At 43.5% G+C, this 19,876-nt stretch overlaps 1 protein-coding gene across 1 annotated transcript in view; it reads left to right on the plus strand.

Moving 5' to 3' along the window:
• Positions 1–19,876, plus strand: part of LOC110511297 (cell adhesion molecule 2-like) — a 227,381-nt gene that overhangs the window by 75,872 nt on the left and 131,633 nt on the right. Inside the window, exon 3 of the mRNA XM_036989434.1 lies at positions 13,470–13,622. Within this exon, the coding sequence (XP_036845329.1) occupies positions 13,470–13,622 (153 nt within the window). The remainder of the gene's footprint in view (positions 1–13,469; positions 13,623–19,876) is intronic.

Consider the following 19,876-nt stretch of genomic DNA (forward strand, 5'->3'; position numbering starts at 1 on the left):
CTCTCTCTCTCTGTCTGTCTCTCTCTCTCTGTCTCTCTCTCTCTCTCTCTCTCTCTGTCTCTCTCTGTCTGTCTGTCTCTCTCTCTCTCTCTCTCTCTCTCTCTCTGTCTCTCTCTGTCTCTCTCTCTCTCTCTGTCTGTCTCTCTCTCTCTCTCTCTCTCTCTCTCTCTCTCTCTCTCTCTCTGTCTCTCTCTGTCTCTCTCGCTCGCTCTCTCTCTCTCTCTCTCTCTCTCTCTCTCTCTCTGTCTCTCTCGCTCGCTCTCTCTCACTCGCTCTCTCTCTCTCTCTCTGTCTGTCTCTCTCTCTCTCTCTCTCTCTCTCTCTCTCTCTCTCTCTCGCTCTTTCGCTCTTTCTTTCTTTCTCTCTCTCTTTCTCTCTCTCTTTCTCTCTTTATCTTTCTCTCTCTCTCTTTCTGGTTAAGATTTAAACCTCAGTGAAATAGCGAGCTTGAAATGTAAATATAATTTCCAATTGAACCAACACACAGTGCCTTCGGAAATGTTTTAGACCCCTTGACTTTGCAGCATATAGATTAAATAAATACAAATCCTCATTATTCTACACACACCATAATAATGAGGCAAAAAAACAGGTGTTTAGATTTTTTGCAAATCTCAAAGCCATGGGTCTGATTATTTAACTAAGATTTCAGGTTTTCTATTTTCTAAATTGAGCTCAGTTGCATCTTGGGTTCTTGGGATTTCAGCTCAGTTGCATCTTGGGTTCTTGGGATTTCAGCTCAGTTGCATCTTGGGTTCTTTTTAACTCAGCATTTCTTTGAGTGAATGCAAGCCCAAAGGAAGTTGTTAGCCTACATTTTAAGTACAAATACCTTTAAGGAATGGAGTGCGGATGAGTACAGTGCTTTCGGAAAGTATTCAGACCCCTTGACTTTTTTACACATTTTTTTACGTTACAGCCTTATTCTAAAATGGATTAATTAAATCAAATTTAAAAAATCATCAATCTACACACAACAGCCCATAATGACAAAGCAAAAACAGGTTTTTAGAAATGTTTGCAAATGTATATAAAAAATCTTATTTACCTTATTTAAGTAAGTTCAGACCCTTTGCTATGAGAATCGAAATTGAGCTCAGGTGCATCCTGTTTCCATTGATCATCCTTGAGATGTTTCTACAACTTGATTGGAGTCCACCTGTGGTAAATTCAATTGAATTTACATGATTTGGAAAGGCACACACCTGTCTATATAAGGTCCCCCAGCTGACAGTACATGTCAGAGCAAAAAAACAAGCCATGAGGTCGAAGAAATTGTCTGTAGAGACAGGATTGTCTGCTCTGAGACAGGATTGTGTTGAGGCACAGATCTGGGGAAGGGCACCAACACATTTCTGCAGCATTGAAGGTCCCCAAGAACACAGTGGCCTCCATCATTCTTAAATGGATGAAGTTTGGAAGCACCTAGAGCTGGCCGCCGAGCCATACTGAGCAATCGGGGGAGAAGGGCCTTGGTCAGGGAGGTGACCAAGAACCCCAGCTATAAAGTTCCTCTGTGGAAATGGAAAAACCTACCAGAAGGACAACCATCTCTGCAGCTTTTCTCCAACCAGGCCTTTATGGTAGAGTGGTCAGACAGAAGCCACTCCTCAGTAAAAAGCAGATGACAGCCCGCTTGGAGTTTGCCAAAAGGACTCTCAGACCGTGAGAAACAAGATTCTCTGGTTTGATGAAACCAATATTGAACTTTTCGGCCTGAATGCCAAGCGTTACATCTGGAGAAAACCTGGAACCATCCCTACAGTGAAGCATGGTGGTGGCAGCATCATGTTGTGGGGATGTTTTTCAGCTTTAGGGACTGGGAGACTAGTCAGGATTGAGGCAAAGATGAACTGAGCAAAGTACAGAGAGAGATCCTTGATGAAAAGCTGCTTCTGACCACTCAGGACCTCAGACTGGGGCGATGGTTCACCTCTGAATGTCCTTGAGTGGCCCAGCCAGAACCCAGACTTGAACCTGATCTAACATCTCTGGAGAGACCTGAAAATACCTGTGCAGCAACACTCCTCATCCAACCTGAAAGAGCTTGAGAGGATCTGCTGAGAAGAATGGGAGAAACTCCCCAAATACAGGTGTGACAAGCTTGTTTAGATTAATGAGGAGCATTTATTTTAGAATAAGGCTGTAACAAAATGTGGAAAAAGTCAAGGGGTCTGAATGCATTCCAAGTGTATGCAGTGTTACCCATGAATGCAGTCCCTGAAAACTACTGCGATACGGATCGAATCTAGCCTTCTCTTTCTCTCTCGCTCTCTCTCTCTCTCTCGCTTTGTGGCTACTGCTGTGGAATGTCTGAAGAGGCAGAGGAGCACACAGACACACACTGACGGCACAGGCAGATTTATTCCAGCAGTTGAATATTTGATAAGTGAGGGTCTGGATAGTTTAATATTCTGTAGTTTGTGATTGTGACCTCTTGACCTCTTCACTGCTCGCCCATAAAACCTCATCTAAATGTTTAAACAAATTTGTTCAATCATCAGATTTCTCTGAAAATAAAATTGGACATTTAGGATTCAGGACTGAATGGATGATGGAAAGTGAACCTTGACAAAAAATAATAATTAAGACAAAAAAGTAAAAAAAATGCCCGTTTTTGAGACTGAGACACGGACTAAACTCCCACCCTATAGAACACTAGTAGTCAGAACACTAGTAGTCAGAACACTAGTAGTCAGAACACTAGTAGTCAGAACTAGTAGTCAGAACCCTAGTAGTTCGAACCCTAGTAGTCAGAACACTAGTAGTCAGAACACTAGTAGTCAGAACTAGTAGTCAGAACCCTAGTAGTCAGAACACTAGTAGTCAGAACCCTAGTAGTCAATAGTCTGTACCAAACGTAATATTTGGTAGAGAAACCTTTGTTTGCAATTACAGAGATCATACGTTTCCTGTAGTTCTTGACCAGGTTTGCACACACTGCAGCAGGGATTTTGGCCCACTCCTCCATACAGACCTTCTCCAGATCCTTCAGGTTTCGGGGCTGTCGCTGGGCAATACGGAATTTCAGCTCCCTCCAAAGATTTTCTATTGGGTTCAGGTCTGGTGACTGGCTAGGCCACTCCAGGACCTTGAGATGCTTCTTACGGAGCCACTCATTAGTTGCCCTGGCTGTGTGTTTCGGGTTGTTGTCATGCTGGAAGACCCAGCCACGACCCATCTTCAATACTCTTACAGAGGGAAGGAGGTTGTTGGCCAAGATCTCGCGATACATGGCCCCATCCATCCTCCCCTCAATACGGTGCAGTCGTCCTGTCCCCTTTGCAGAAAAGCATCCCCAAAGAATGATGTTTCCACCTCCATTCTTCACGGTTGGGATGGTGTTCTTGGGGTTGTGCTCATCCTTCTTCTTCCTCCAAACACGGCGAGTGGAGTTTAGACCAAAAAGCTCTATTTTTGTCTCATCAGACCACATGACCTTCTCCCATTCCTCCTTTGGATCATCCAGATGGTCATTGGCAAACTTCAGACGGGCCTGGACATGCGCTGGGGCCATGACGGTGTAGTGTGTTACTAATGGTTTTCTTTGAGACTGTGGTCCCAGCTCTCTTCAGGTCATTGACCAGGTCCTGCCGTGTAGTTCTGGGCTGATCCCTCACCTTCCTCATGATCATTGATGCCCCACGAGGTGAGATCTTGCATGGAGCCCCAGACCGAGGGTGATTGGTCGTCATCTTGAACTTCTTCCATTTTCTAATAATTGCGCCAACAGTTGTTGCCTTCTCACCAAGCTGCTTGCCTATTGTCCTGTAGCCCATCCCAGCCTTGTGCAGGTCTACAATTTTAACCTTGATGTCCTTACACAGCTCTCTGGTCTTGGCCATTGTGGAGAGGTTGGAGTCTGTTTGATTGACTGTGTGGACAGGTGTCTTTTATACAGGTAACGAGTTCAAACAGGTGCAATTAATACAGGTAATGAGTGGAGAACAGGAGGGCTTCTTAAAGAAAAACTAACAGGTCTGTGAGAGCTGGAATTCTTACTGGTTGGTAGGTGATCAAATACTTATGTCATGCAATAAAATGTCAATTAATTACTTAAAAATCATACAATATGATTTTCTGGATTGTTGTTTTAGATTCCGTCTCTCACAGTACCTATGATAGAAATTACAGACCTCTACATGCTTTGTAAGTAGGAAAACCTGCAAAATCTGCAGTGTATCAAATACTTGTTCTCCCCACTGTATATATATATACAGTGCCTTGCGAAAGTATTCAGCCCCCTTAAGTTAATACTTTGTAGCGCCACCTTTTGCTGCGATTACTGCGAGAGACTGAAATTTTTTCCCATTCCTCCTTGCAAAACAGCTCGAGCTCAGTGAGGTTGGATGGAGAGCATTTGTGAACAGCAGTTTTCAGTTCTTTCCACAGATTCTCGATTGGATTCAGGTCTGGACTTTGACTTGGCCATTCTAACAGCTGGATATGTTTATTTTTGAACCATTCCATTGTAGATTTTGCTTTATGTTTTGGATCATTGTCTTGTTGGAAGACAAATCTCCGTCCCAGTCTCAGGTCTTTTGCAGACTCCATCAGGTTTTCTTCCAGAATGGTCCTGTATTTGGCTCCATCCATCTTCCCATCAATTTTAACCATCTTCCCTGTCCCTGCTGAAGAAAAGCAGGCCCAAACCATGATGCTGCCACCACCACGTTTGACAGTGGGGATGGTGTGTTCAGGGTGATGAGCTGTGTTGCTTTTACGCCAAACATAACGTTTTGCATTGTTGCCAAAAAGTTCAATTTTGGTTTCATCTGACCAGAGCACCTTCTTCCACATGTTTGGTGTGTCTCTCAGGTGGTATCTTTAAGAAATGGCTTTCTTCTTGCCACTCTTCCATAAAGGCCAGATTTGTGCAATATACGACTGATTGTTGTCCTATGGACAGAGTCTCCCACCTCAGCTGTAGATCTCTGCAGTTCATCCAGAGTGATCATGGGCCTCTTGGCTGCATCTCTGATCAGTCTTCTCCTTGTATGAGCTGAAAGTTTAGAGGGACAGGCAGGTCTTGGTAGATTTGCAGTGGTCTGATACTCCTTCCATTTCAATATTATCGCTTGCACAGTGCTCCTTGGGATGTTTAAAGCTTGGGAAATCTTTTTGTATCCAAATCCGGCTTTAAACTTCTTCACAACAGTATCTCGGACCTGCCTGGTGTGTTCCTTGTTCTTCATGATGCTCTCTGCGCTTTTAACGGACCTCTGAGACTATCACAGTGCAGGTGCATTTATACGGAGACTTGATTACACACAGGTGGATTGTAGTTATCATCATTAGTCATTTAGGTCAACATTGGATCATTCAGAGATCCTCACTGAACTTCGGGAGAGAGTTTGCTGCACTGAAAGTAAAGGGGCTGAATAATTTTTGCACACCCAATTTTTCAGTTTTTGATTTGTTAAATTCTTTTGAAATATCCAATAAATGTCGTTCCACTTCATGATTGTGTCCCACTTGTTGTTGATTCTTTACAAAAAAATACAGTTTTATATCTTTATGTTTGAAGCCTGAAATGTGGCAAAAGGTCGCAAAGTTCAAGGGGGCCGAATACTTTCGCAAGGCACTGTATATTCCATATTGAATGTGGAATTGTGTGTTGGTTGAATGTTCCAGGCTGGATCCAGAATGTTCTTCAGCTGGTGAACCTTGTTTTGTGTTGGCCAATGGCAGCTGTTGTCTGGCAGAGCTTCATGAGCTCCATTTCTCATAGATGAGATACCAACTAAGGCTCCATAATAGCTACAGTAGAAATTGTAGCCTTCTTGACAAAATACGGACTTTGTTTATGCTCCAGTATTCACTCATCATGGAAAGATTTAGCAAAGGTGATTTAACTAGTTCCTGGTGCTGAGCTTGAAGTTAATGTCGTTGCAGATGTTGATGGGATCAGACTCTGTAAATAGAACACATAGGCAGTCTCTGCCGGTAGTTAGTTTCCTAGCTAGCTAACGATTAGCTAACGGTTAGATACTGCCTGGTAGGCTGTAGCTAGCGTAAACCTAAACCTAACGTAGCTTAAGTTAGCTTGCAAAGTTACAAATCACAGATTGCAGCTGGCTAATTACATTGATTCGTTATGGCATGTCTAGCCAGCGTATTATGAAAGCTAGCTAGATAGATTTTCGTTTAGATAAAACAAACGTAGTTCGATAGCTAGCTAAGTTTGTTACGTTACCTTTTCAGTAACTGATGGAATGTTCTTGCACATCGAGGTACTGAGCACCACACCCTGACTAAACTTTACAGTTGTTGTTGACACAAACTTTTAAATAAATAGTTATTGACAAACTGATGTTCTATGATGGAGTGGTTGGTCCAGTGAGTAACGTTAGCTACCAGTTAACACCCAAACGGATCCACCTCGATTGGTGCAGTATCACGCCCTGAAATCCCCATTAATTTTGGATATTGTGGTTTGCTTACAAACAGGAAATGTAGATGGCCTGTTTCTACCGGTGAGATGCGGAAACGGTCTTATTTGCGTGTAGTGATGACACATAATATATGGTAATAACATATTAATGGATATATATACATATAGTGAAAGAGCCATGGGGAAATTTCCCTTTAGGAATGAAGAATATAATTGTTTTTTAACTCTGAGTTGGATATACCTTCTGCCAGCATGATCTCAGAAGCAGGGTTGACAGTTACGATGCGATTAGGAAGGACACATTTCGTTCTGAGCTGACAGATACAATACGATTAGGAAGGACACATTTCGTTCTGAGCTGACAGATACAATATGATTAGGAAGGACACATTTCGTTCTGAGCTGACAGATACAATACGATTAGGAAGGACACATTTCGTTCTGAGCTGACAGATACAATACGATTAGGAAGGACACATTTCGTTCTGAGCTGACAGATACAATACGATTAGGAATGACACATTTAGTTCTGAGCTGACAGATACAATGCGATTAGGAAGGACACATGTCGTTCTGAGCTGACAGTAACAATGCGATTAGGAAGGACACATGTCGTTCTGAGCTGACAGTTTATTTAGGGTGGAACTGATTACGTGGGCTTGCGTTACCGTGCACACACACAAACACAGACACGATAAGAAACAGAGTACAAATCATCCTTCCTTCCTGAAGTAAATGACACTAGATAGAAGGAAGGTTAGCCTGTGTGTCTGTCATGTGTTTGCCTCCCATGACAGAGATAGGCCATGACATTATGTGTTCTGTGTGTATGTTCATAACATAAATATATATATATATATATATATATATATATATTTAACCTTTTATTTAACTAGGCAAGACAGTTGAGAACAAATTCAAATTCTTCTTATTTACAATGATGGCCTACTGGGGAACAGTGGGTTATTTGCCTTTGGGCAGAACTACAGATGTGTACCCTGTCAGCTCGGGGGATTCAATCTAGCAACAGTTTGGTTACTGGCCCAATAAACAATAGTATAATATTCCAAGAAGTGACTGTGTTCTTGAGGACCTTCAATGCTGCAGAAATGTTTTGGTATCCTTCCCCAGATCTGTGCCTCGACACAATCCTGTCTCGGAGCTCTACGGACAATTCCTTCGACGTCATGTCTTGGTTTTTACTCTGACATGCACCTGTCAACTGTGGGACCTTATATAGACAGGTGTGTGCCTTTCCAAATCATGTCCAATCAACTGAATTTACCACAAGTGGACTCAAAGTAAAGGGACTGAATAATTATGTAAATACGTTTTTTTTTTAATATATACTTTTTGTCATTATGGCGTATTGTGTGTAGATTGATGAGGAGGAATTAAAAAGGGATTTTGCCAATCGTGAAGGAGAGACCTTCACTTGGACTGGACTCTTGTCAGAGAGAAAACCTCCTTGGAAAGACACAAAAATAGGAAAGGAATATCCAGTCTACTTATTCTGCAACAGCTGTATGTTGCCTCTCATCTCCACTGCAGAACAATAGGAGAGATGGGGTCTGCTTGGCAAGAAACCTCACTGGAAAGGCCAAAGACAAGGAATACAAAATGGCCGTATGCCATACCAGTCTATGCATTTTACATGTACGTCTTTTCAACTCAAATATTGCCATTTAAACCATTACCCATGCACTCTCGTCTGAGCTGATCAATAATGTTTCTGATATATTCACGTCTTGAAAGGTTCTCATTGATTTTCACATACCTTGCATTCTACTATTGATTTCTCCATGGGGTTCACCATTTCTGTAGGGAGATCACTGTTTCAAACGTCTATAATGTCAGGCCGCCTTTCCAATCAAGATGTCAGATATTCAAGCGTTTGCTACACCAGACACTGGCCTGGTAATAACATACTGTAATAACATACTGTAAAGACATTTACACCAGACACTGGCCTGGTAATAACATACTGTAATAACATACTGTGTAAAGACATTTACACCAGACACTGGCCTGGTTATAACATACTGTAATAACATACTGTAATAACATACTGTAACAACATACTGTAACAACATACTGTAATAACATACCGTAATAACATACTGTAAAGACATTTACACCAGACACTGGCCTGGTAATAACATACTGTATAAAGACATTTACACCAGACACTGGCCTGGTAATAACATACTGTAATAACATACTGTAAAGACATTTACACCAGACACTGGTCTGGTAATAACATACTGTAATAACATACTGTCAATACATTTACACCAGACACTGGCCTGGTAATAACATACTGTAATAACATACTGTATGAAGACATTTACACCAGACACTGGCCTGGTAATAACATACTGTAATAACATACTGTAAAGACATTTACACCAGACACTGGTCTGGTAATAACATACTGTAATAACATACTGTAAATAAATTTACACCAGACACTGGCCTGGTAATAACATAATGTAAAGACATTTACACCAGATACTGGTCTGGTAATAACATACTGTAATAACATACTCTATAAAGACATTTACACCAGACACTGGCATGGTAATAGCATACTGTAAAGACATTTACACCAGACACTGGCCTGGTAATAACATACTGTAATAACATACTGTAAAGACATTTACACCAGACACTGGCCTGGTAATAACATACTGTAATAACATAATGTGTAAAGACATTTACACCAGACACTGGCCTGGTAATAACATACTGTAATAACATACTGTATAAAGACATTTACACCAGACACTGGCCTGGTAATAACATACTGTAATAACATACTGTATAAAGACATTTACACCAGACACTGGTCTGGTAATAACATACTGTGTAAAGACATTTACTCCAAACACTGGCCTGGTAATAACATACTGTAATAACATACTGTGTAAAGACATTTACACCAGACACTGGCCTGGTAATAACATACTGTAATAACATACTGTATAAAGACATTTACACCAGACACTGGTCTGGTAATAACATACTGTAAAGACATTTACACCAGACACTGGCCTGGTAATAACATACTGTAAAGACATACTGTAATAACACACTGTATAAAGACATTTACACCAGACACTGGCCTGGTAATAACATACTGTAATAACATACTGTATAAAGACATTTACACCAGACATTGGCCTGGTAATAACATACTGTAATAACATACTGTATAAAGACATTTACACCAGACACTGGTCTGGTAATAACATACTGTATTAACATACTGTAATAACACACTGTAAAGACATTTACACCAGACACTGGCCTGGTAATAACATACTGTATAAAGATATTTACACCAGACACTGGCCTGGTAATAACATACTGTAATAACATATTGTGTAAAGACATTTACACCAGACACTGGCCTGGTAATAACATACTGTAATAACATATTGTGTAAAGACATTTACACCAGACACTGGTCTGGTAATAACATACTGTATAAAGAACTTTACACCAGACACTGGCTTGGTAATAACATACTGTAAAGCCATTTACACCAGCCACTGGCCTGGTAATAACACACTGTAATAACATACTGTAAAGACATTTACACCAGACACTGGCCTGGTAATAACATACTGTATAAAGACATTTACACCAGACACTGGCCTGGTAATAACATACTGTAAAGACATTTACTCCAGACACTGGCCTGGTAATAACATACTGTAATAACATATTGTGTAAAGACATTTACACCAGACACTGGCCTGGCAATAACATACTGTAATAACATACTGTATAGACATTTACACCAGACACTGGCCTGGTAATAACATACTGTATAAAGACATTTACACCAGACACTGGCCTGGTAATAACATACTGTAATAACATATTGTGTAAAGACATTTACACCAGACACTGGCCTGGTAATAACATACTGTAATAACATACTGTGTAAAGACATTTACACCAGACACTGGCCTGGTAATAACATACTGTATAAAGACATTTACACCAGACACTGGTCTGGTAATAAGATACTGTAATAACATACTGTGTAAAGACATTTACACCAGACACTGGCTTGGTAATAACATACTGTAATAACATACTGTAAAGACATTTACTCCAAACACTGGCCTGGTAATAACATACTGTAATAACATACTGTAAAGACATTTACACCAGACACTGGCCTGGTAATAACATACTGTAATAACATATTGTGTAAAGACATTTACACCAGACACTGGCCTGGTGATAACATACTGTATAAAGACATTTACACCAGACACTGGCCTGGTAATAACATACTGTAATAACATATTGTGTACCAATGTCCTGGTAATAACATACTGTAATATCATACTGTAATAACACACCGTAATAACATACTGTGTAATGACATTTACACCAGACACTGGCCTGGTAATAACATACTGTATAAAGACATTTACACCAGACACTGAACTGATAATAACATACTGTATATAGACATTTACACCAGACACTCGTCTGGTAATAACATACTGTAATAACATACTGTAATAACATATTGTGTACCAATGTCCTGGTAATAACATACTGTAATATCATACTGTAATAACATACCGTAATAACATACTGTGTAAAGACATTTACACCAGACACTGAACTGATAATAACATACTGTATAAAGACATTTACACCAGACACTGAACTGATAATAACATACTGTATAAAGACATTTACACCAGACACTGGCCTGGTAATAACACACTTTAAAGATATTTTTCTGAATTGTAGTATGTTCATATCTAAAGGAGTCTCCGCACATTCAGGATTAATGCACAATTTTCTATTTCTTTTTGACCTTGCAGTCATTTCATCCATTTTAGAATAAATATTGTTATTTATTATTGTAGAGTAAGGCTGTAACGTAACAAAATGTGGAAGAAGTCAAGGGGTCTGAATACTTTCCGAATGCACTGTATATGTAGAGGTAGTATAGTGTCGATGGATTAGGCCTGGGGTTGTACTATAGTCTAGTATAGTGTTGTTATAGTAGTAGTATTGTATAGTGGTAGTGTAGTTACCCTTTCTCATTGTCAGCGGGCAGCAGTCTCTTCTCTGAGCCCCCTACTGCCAGTATACAGGCCTGGGGAGGGTTAATGATGGCTGAGAAGTGGAAGGGGTCTGAACACTTTCCCAATGCTCTGTATGATGAAATTCCTTTACCGCAGTTCCGGTACTTACTGTAGTTCCATACCAGTCATTTGTGTCATGTCATTCTTTCTGCTGACATCTTTGAGTCTTAATCCAAAGTATATTTTTAACAGTTGTTGGAAAACGTTGACGCATAAAAATACTGAGGGAGATTTAACCAAAATTGTGTTATCAAACTTTGCATCTGCATAGTTGGTCCAGTAAATGTTTTTGTTAAATGTTCAGTGTAAATTGTTCAAGTATTCCTTGTGCAAAGGGTATTATGGTTGGTTAAACTTTGAAATCAATGAGTTTCTGCTCAATTCTGGATTCAAGCCCTGGAATTATCCTCACTCTCAAAATGATTCCGTATGTTTAGTTCTGATGAGTCTCTCTCACCATCTCCTCACTAACCCTCTCCTCTCTAGTCCTCTCCTCTCTAGTCCTCTCCTCTCTCACCATCTCCTCACTAACCCTCTCCTCTCTAGTCCTCTCCTCTCTAGTCCTCTCCTCTCTAGTCCTCTACTCTCTAGTCCTCTCCTCTCTAGCCCTCTCCTCTCTAGCCCTCTCCTCTCTAGTCCTCTGCTCTCTAGCCCTCTCCTCTCTAGTCCTATCCTCTCTCACCATCTCCTCACTAACCCTCTCCTCTCTAGTCCTCTCCTCTCTAGCCCTCTCCTCTCTCACCATCTCCTCACTAACCCTCTCCTCACTAACCCTCTCCTCTCTAGCCCGCTCCTCTCTAGCCCTCTCCTCTCTAGTCTTCTCCTCTCTAGTCCTATCCTCTCTAGTCCTCTCCTCTCTAGCCCTCTCCTCTCTCACCATCTCCTCACTAACCCTCTCCTCTCTAGTCCTCTCCTCTCTAGCCCTCTCCTCTCTCACCATCTCCTCACTAACCCTCTCCTCTCTAGCCCTCTCCTCTCTAGCCCTCTCCTCTCTAGTCTTCTCCTCTCTAGTCCTATCCTCTCTAGTCCTCTCCTCTCTAGCCCTCTCCTCTCTCACCATCTCCTCTCTAGTCCTCTCCTCTCTAGTCCTCTCCTCTCTAGTCCTCTCCTCTCTAGTCCTCTCCTCTCTAGCCCTCTCCTCTCTAGCCCTCTCCTCTCTAGTCCTCTCCTCTCTAGCCCTCTCCTCTCTAGTCCTATCCTCTCTCACCATCTCCTCACTAACCCTCTCCTCTCTAGTCCTCTCCTCTCTAGCCCTCTCCTCTCTCACCATATCCTCACTAACCCTCTCCTCTCTCACCATCTCCTCACTAACCCTCTCCTCTCTAGAGCTCTCTTCACTAACCCTCTCCTCTCTAGTCCTCTCCTCTCTAGTCCTCTCCTCTCTAGTCCTCTACTCTCTAGTCCTCTCCTCTCTAGCCCTCTCTTCTCTAGCCCTCTCCTCTCTAGCCCTCTCCTCACTAACCCTCTCCTCTCTAGTCCTCTCCTCTCTAGTCCTCTCCTCTCTAGTTCTCTACTCTCTAGTTCTCTTCTCTCCTCTCTAGCCCTCTCCTCTCTAGCCCTCTCCTCTCTAGTTCTCTTCTCTCCTCTCTAGCCCTCTCCTCTCTAGCCCTCTCCTCTCTAGTCATCTCCTCTCTAGTTCTCTTCTCTCCTCTCTAGCCCTCTCCTCTCTAGTCCTCTCCTCTCTAGCCCTCTCCTCTTTAGTTCTCTTCTCTCCTCTCTAGCCCTCTCCTCTCTCCTCAATTGCTCCACCCAGGGATAATTGTAACAAGTATTTTTTTTCAGTATTTGTTGAAATATTGTGTGTGTTGAAATAAGATGTGGACATTGTTATTGTTAGTGATAATATTCATTATTCAATTCTCTGTTTTCTCTCTCTTTGTCTCTCTCTCTCCCTCCCTCTCTGTCTTTCTCTCTCTTTGTCTCTCTCTCTCCTTCTGTCTTTCTCTCTTTAGCTCTGAGAGATAACCGCATAGAGCTGGTGAGAGCGTCGTGGTCAGAGCTGACCATTAGTATCAGTGAGATCACACTGGCTGACGAGGGGATGTACACCTGTTCTCTATTCACCATGCCTGTCAAGACCGCCAAGGCCTACCTTACTGTACTGGGTGAGGACATAATACACACGAGAATACAGACTCACACACACACACACACACACACACACACACACACACACACACACACACACACACACACACACACACACACACACACACACACACACACACACACACACACACACACACACACACACACACACACACACACACACACACACACACACACACACAGTGTTTTCATAGAGTTTTCATCTATATTTTTCATAGCTGTCTGTTTGCCACCACAAACTGCTGGCATTAAGACATCACTCAACGAGCTGTATTCCGCCATCCAGAGGTGGCGTTCCTAGTGGCCCGGAGACTTTAATGCAGGGAAACTGAAATCGTCTTAACTCATTTTTACCATATGTGCAACTAGAGGCAAAACAACTCTACATCCCTTTTACGCTACTCATAGAAATCTGACAAGAACTAGTAGTTAGAGCGTTGGACTAGTAACCGGAAGGTTGCAAGTTCAAACCCCCGAGGTGACAAGGTACAAATCTGTCGTTCTGCCCCTGAACAAGGCAGTTAACCCACTGTTCCTAGGCCGTCATTGAAAATAAGAATTTGTTCTTAACTGACCTGCCTAGTTAAATAAAGGTAAAATACATTAAAACAAATTACAAATCCTCCTGACTCCTGCTTACAAGGAAAAACTCATACAGGAAGTACCAGTGACTCGCTCAATACACAAGTGGTCAGATGAAGCCGATGCTAAGCTACAGGACTGTTTTGCTATCACAGACTGGAACATGTTCCGGGATTCTTCCGATGGCATTGAGGAGTACACCACATCAGTCACTGGTTTCATTAATAAGTACATCGACGATGTCATCCCCACAGTGACCGTACGTACATATCCCAACCAGGAGCCATGGATTACATGCAACATCCGCTAAAGGCTAGAAATGCTGCTTCCAAGGAGCGGGACACTACAACGAAAGCTTATAAGAAACTGTGCTGCGCCCTCTGACGAACCATCAAACAGGCAAAGCATCTAAGATCGAATCTTACTACTCCTGCTCTGACGCTCGTCGGATGTGGCAGGGCATGCAAACTATCACGGATTACACAAGGAAACCCAGCCGCGAGCTTCCCAATGATGTGAGCCTACCAGACGAGGTAAATATATTATATGCTCGCTTCAAGGCAAGCAACACTGAACCATGCATGAGAGCACCAGCTGTTCCGGACGACTGTGTGATCACGCTCTCCGTAGCTGATATGAGGGAGACCTGTAAACATGTCAACATTCACAAGGCTGTAGGGCCAGATGGATTACCAGGACACGTACACAGAGCATGTGCTGACCAGCTGACAAGTGTCTTCACTGACATTTTCAACATCTCCCTGTCCCAGTCTGTAATACTTGGATGTTTCAAGCAAACCACCATAATCTCTGTGCACCAAGGTAACCTATCTAAATCACAATCGCCCCGTAGCACTCACATCTATAGCCATTAAGTGCTTTGAAATGTCGGTCATGGCTGAAATCAACATCCCAGAAACCCAAGACCCACTCCAATTTGCATACCGCCCCAACAGATCCACAGATGATGCAATCTCTATTGCACTGCACACTGCCTATTCCCACCTGGACAAAAGGAACACCTATGTGAGAATGCTGTTCATTAACTACAGCTCAGCGTTCGTCACCATAGTGCCCTCAGAGCTCATCACTAAGTTAAGGTCCCTGGGACTAAACACCTCTGCAACTGGATCCTGGACTTCCTGATGGGCCTCCACCAGGTGGTGAGGGTAGGCAACATCCTGTCCTCGACACTGACCCTCAACAATGGGGCCCCTAAGAGGTGCATGCTTAGTCCCCTCCTGTACTCCCTGTTAACCCACGACTGCCTGGCCGCGCACTCCAACACAATCATTAAGTTTCCACCCGATACGACAGTGGTAGGCCTGATCTCCGACAACGAGACTGTGTCATGTGCCCTCAGGTCTTCAAAAAAGTCCCATGTTTTGATTGTTGTAATTTAGCTTATCCAGAGCATTCATCTTGAGATAGTGCAGTCCAACCAGGTCTTTTGCCTTTTGTCGTTCTGTTCCCAGGTAGGCCGTCATTGTAAATAAGAATTTGTTCTTAACTGACTTGCCTAGATAAATAAATGATTAATAAAATAAAAATATATAAAAAGATGGACAACCATATATCATAGTATATTTTCCTGAGTAAAGTAGCTGTCAGCAAAGTCAGAGGGAAAAGAGACAAGTGCAAGTATTAGTTAATGTTTAAGCTTTTTAGTGGGGGATTATTTAAGATAATCTTTGAAGAGGTTTCAGATGTTTTCAGAAGATTGGCAGGGACTCTGCTCTCCTAGCTTCAAGGGGAAGCTCGTTCTACCACTGCGGTGCCAGGACAGAGAAGAGCTTGGACTGGGCTGAGCCGGAACTGTCCTAAAGGTAGGGAGGTAGGGGTTCCTCTTGCTGTATCATAGGTAAGCACCATGGTCTTGTAGTGGATGTGAGGTTCGACTGGAAACTAGTCAAGTGTGTGGAAGAAGGGTGAATTTGGGAGAATTTGGGAAAGTTGAACACTAGGTGGGTTCGACTGGAAACTAGTGAAGTGTGTGGAAGAAGGGAGAATTTGGGAAGGTTGAACACACGGTGGGCTGCAGCATTCTGGATAAGTTGCGGGGGTGTGATGGCACAAGTGGGGAACCCAGCCAACAGCGAGTTGCAGTAGTCCAGACGGGAGATGACGAGTGGATTAAGAGCTGTGCCGCTTCCTGTGTGTACTCTACAGATGTTGTAGAGCATGAACCTGCAGGAGCAAGTCACTGGTTTGATGTTAGCAGAGAACGACAGCTGTCCATGGTCAATGTAACGGTTTTGACTTGAGGTTATTGTTTGTAGGGGTGCCAGGTAGGTTGTGCCTACCAGAGAAAATATTGATTTCTCCTTTTGGTTTGGGAGGGAATGAGTCTCGTCTGGTCCGTCAAGTCTACACCAATACAAAGTCTACACCAATGTAAAAGTCACTATGGAAATACACTTCATAACCCCTTAAAACATTGGAAAGAACTTCAACTTTAGTGTGGGTTGAATTAGCAACATAAATGATGAACCCACATAATAATATAACAAACAATGAGCTCTGGTTCCTCCAGAAAAGTCCTGTACCTCGTCCCTAAAGGAGTACAAGGAACTCAAGTGACCTTAGTCAAGCAATGTTTGTCCGTTCATACAAATGTAGCGTAAACCCAGTCTCAATCGTACAATCAATCACACAAACAAAATATCAACTATTTTACCACCACAAACATAAAGAGTATCACATCTTCTTCAACTACATAAATCATCACATTATACATCACACCAAAACAAATGAAATACCGTATACAAAAAGGTTGTAGTCAGTCGGTCAGTCAATCCAATCCGCCAACAGATCTCCAGCGGAGACCAACTGAGATGTGTAGTCCAAAGGAAGCGATGAGTGGATCCGATCCTGGTTAAACTTGAGACAAGGCTACAAAGCAGCACTTTTAAATACAACAAAACAAACGGAGTAAAGACCCTTCAGAACTGAGGGTTGAACACTTCCTCATTCACATCTCCATCACAACCCCACTTTTGCACAGCTGATGCTGGTTATTAAATTGTAAATTGAAGGGGAAGCACCCTATTGGAAGGAGAATCACTGAGACGGTTCAGACAAATTCAGGGTCGTCATATCACGCCAAGGATCTTTGTACTCTGGGAGGGCGACACTGTGGAGTTGTCAACCGTGATGGAGAGGTCTTTGAGCGGGCAGGCCTTCCCCGGGAGGAAGAGCACTTCCGTCTTGTCAAGCCAAGCTGAGATATCTGTCAGGCACGCAGAGATGTGTGTCGCCACCTGGGTGTCAGAAGGGGGAAAGGAGAAAAGTAGTGGAGTGTCATCCTCATAGCAGTGATAGGAGAGACCATGAGAGGATATGACGTAGCTGAGTGACTTGGTGTATAGAAGTAGAAGAGAGGGACTAGAACCGAGCCCTGGGGGACACCAGTAGTGAGAGTATGTGGTGCAGACACAGATCCTCTCCACATCACCGGGTAGGAGCAGCCTGCCAGGTAGGATGCAGTACAAGAGTGGTGATAGAGCCTGCGACACCCAGCCCTGAGAGGGTGGAGAGGAGGATCTGATAGAGCCTGAGACACCCAGCCCTGAGATGGTGGAGAGGAGGATCTGAGAGTCGGAGACGCCCAGCCCTGAGAGGGTGGAGAGGAGGATCTGATAGAGCCTGAGACGCTCAGCCCTGAGAGGGTGGAGAGGAGGATCTGATAGGGCCTGAGACGCCCAGCCCTGAGAGGGTGGAGAGGAGGATCTGATAGAGCCTGAGACGTCCAGCCCTGAGAGGGTGGAGAGGAGGATCTGATAGAGCCTGAGACGCCCAGCCCTGATTGGGTGGAGAGGAGGATCTGATAGAGTCTGAGTCTCCCAGCCCTGAGAGGGGAGAGGAGGATCTGATGGTTCACTGTATCGGAGGCAGCAGATAGATCTAGGAGGATGAGAACAGAGGAGACAGTCAGCTTTGGCAGTGTGGAGAGCCTCTGTGACACAGAGAAGAGCAGAGCAGTCTTAGTTGAATGACCCGTCTTGAAGCCTTACTGGTTAGGGTCAAGAAGATTGTTCTGAGAAAGATAATGAGAGCGTTGGTCAGAGACAGCACTCTCAAGTGTTTTGGAACGAAAAGAAAGAAGGGATACAGGTCTATAGTTTTTGACGTCAGATGAGTCAAATGCTGGTTTCTTGAAGAGGGGAGCATTTTGAAGTGAAAGGGGACACCAGTGGTCAGGGATGAGTTGATGAGGGAAGTGAGAAATGGGAGAAGGTCTCCAGAGTTGGTCTGGAGAAGGGAGGAGGGGGTGGGGTCGAGTGAGCAGGTTGTCGGGCGGCCAGATCTCACCAGTCACAGGATATCATCTGGAGAGAGAGGGGAGAAAGATGTAAAGGTGTAGGGTAGTTCTGGAGAGAGAGGGGGGAAAGAGGTATTCAATAGGCTGAGCGAATGAGACCAGGAGACTCAATAGGCTGAGTGAATGAGACCAGGAGACTCAATAGGCTGAGTGAATGAGACCAGGAGACTCAATAGGCTGAGTGAATGAGACCAGTGGACTCAATAGGCTAAGTGAATGAGACCAGTGGACTCAATAGGCTGAGTGAATGTGACCAGGGGACTCAATAGGCTGAGTGAATGAGACCAGGAGACTCAATAGGCTGAGTGAATGAGACCAGGGGACTCAATAGGCTGAGTGAATGAGACCAGGGGACTCAATAGGCTGAGTGAATGAGTGGGACCAGTGGACTCAATAGGCTGAGTGAATGAGTGGGACCAGTGGACTCAATAGGCTGAGTGAATGAGACCAGTGGACTCAATAGGCTGAGTGAATGAGACCAGGGGACTCAATAGGCTGAGTGAATGAGACCAGGGGACTCAATAGGCTGAGTGAATGAGAGCAGTGGACTCAATAGGCTGAGTGAATGAGACTAGTGGACTCAATAGGCTGAGTGAATGAGTGGGACCAGTGGACTCAATAGGCTGAGTGAATGAGACCAGTGGACTCAATAGGCTGAGTGAATGAGACCAGGGGACTCAATAGGCTGAAATGAATGAGACCAGGGGACTCAATAGGCTGAGTGAATGAGACCAGGGGACTCAATAGGCTGAGTGAATGAGACCAGTGGACTCAATAGGCTGAGTGAATGAGACCAGTGGACTCAATAGGCTGAGTGAATGAGTGGGACCAGTGGACTCAATAGGCGGAGTGAATGAGACCAGTGGACTCAATAGGCTGAGTGAATGAGACCAGGGGACTCAATAGGCTGAGTGAATGAGACCAGTGGACTCAATAGGCTGAGTGAATGAGACCAGGGGACTCAATAGGCTGAGTGAATGAGACCAGTGGACTCAATAGGCTGAGTGAATGAGACCAGGGGACTCAATAGGCTGAGTGAATGAGACCAGTGGACTCAATAGGCTGAGTGAATGAGACCAGGGGACTCAATAGGCTGAGTGAATGAGACCAGTGGACTCAATAGGCTGAGTGAATGAGACCAGGGGACTCAATAGGCTGAGTGAATGAGACCAGTGGACTCAATAGGCTGAGTGAATGAGACCAGTGGACTCAATAGGCTGAGTGAATGAGACCAGGGGACTCAATAGGCTGAGTGAATGAGACCAGTGGACTCAATAGGCTGAGTGAATGAGACCAGTGGACTCAATAGGCTGAGTGAATGAGTAGCGGATGTCGCCAACCTTTTAT

The sequence above is a fragment of the Oncorhynchus mykiss genome, chromosome 10 (assembly GCF_013265735.2).
Source record: "Oncorhynchus mykiss isolate Arlee chromosome 10, USDA_OmykA_1.1, whole genome shotgun sequence".
In the NCBI taxonomy this organism is placed as follows: Eukaryota; Metazoa; Chordata; class Actinopteri; order Salmoniformes; family Salmonidae; genus Oncorhynchus; species Oncorhynchus mykiss.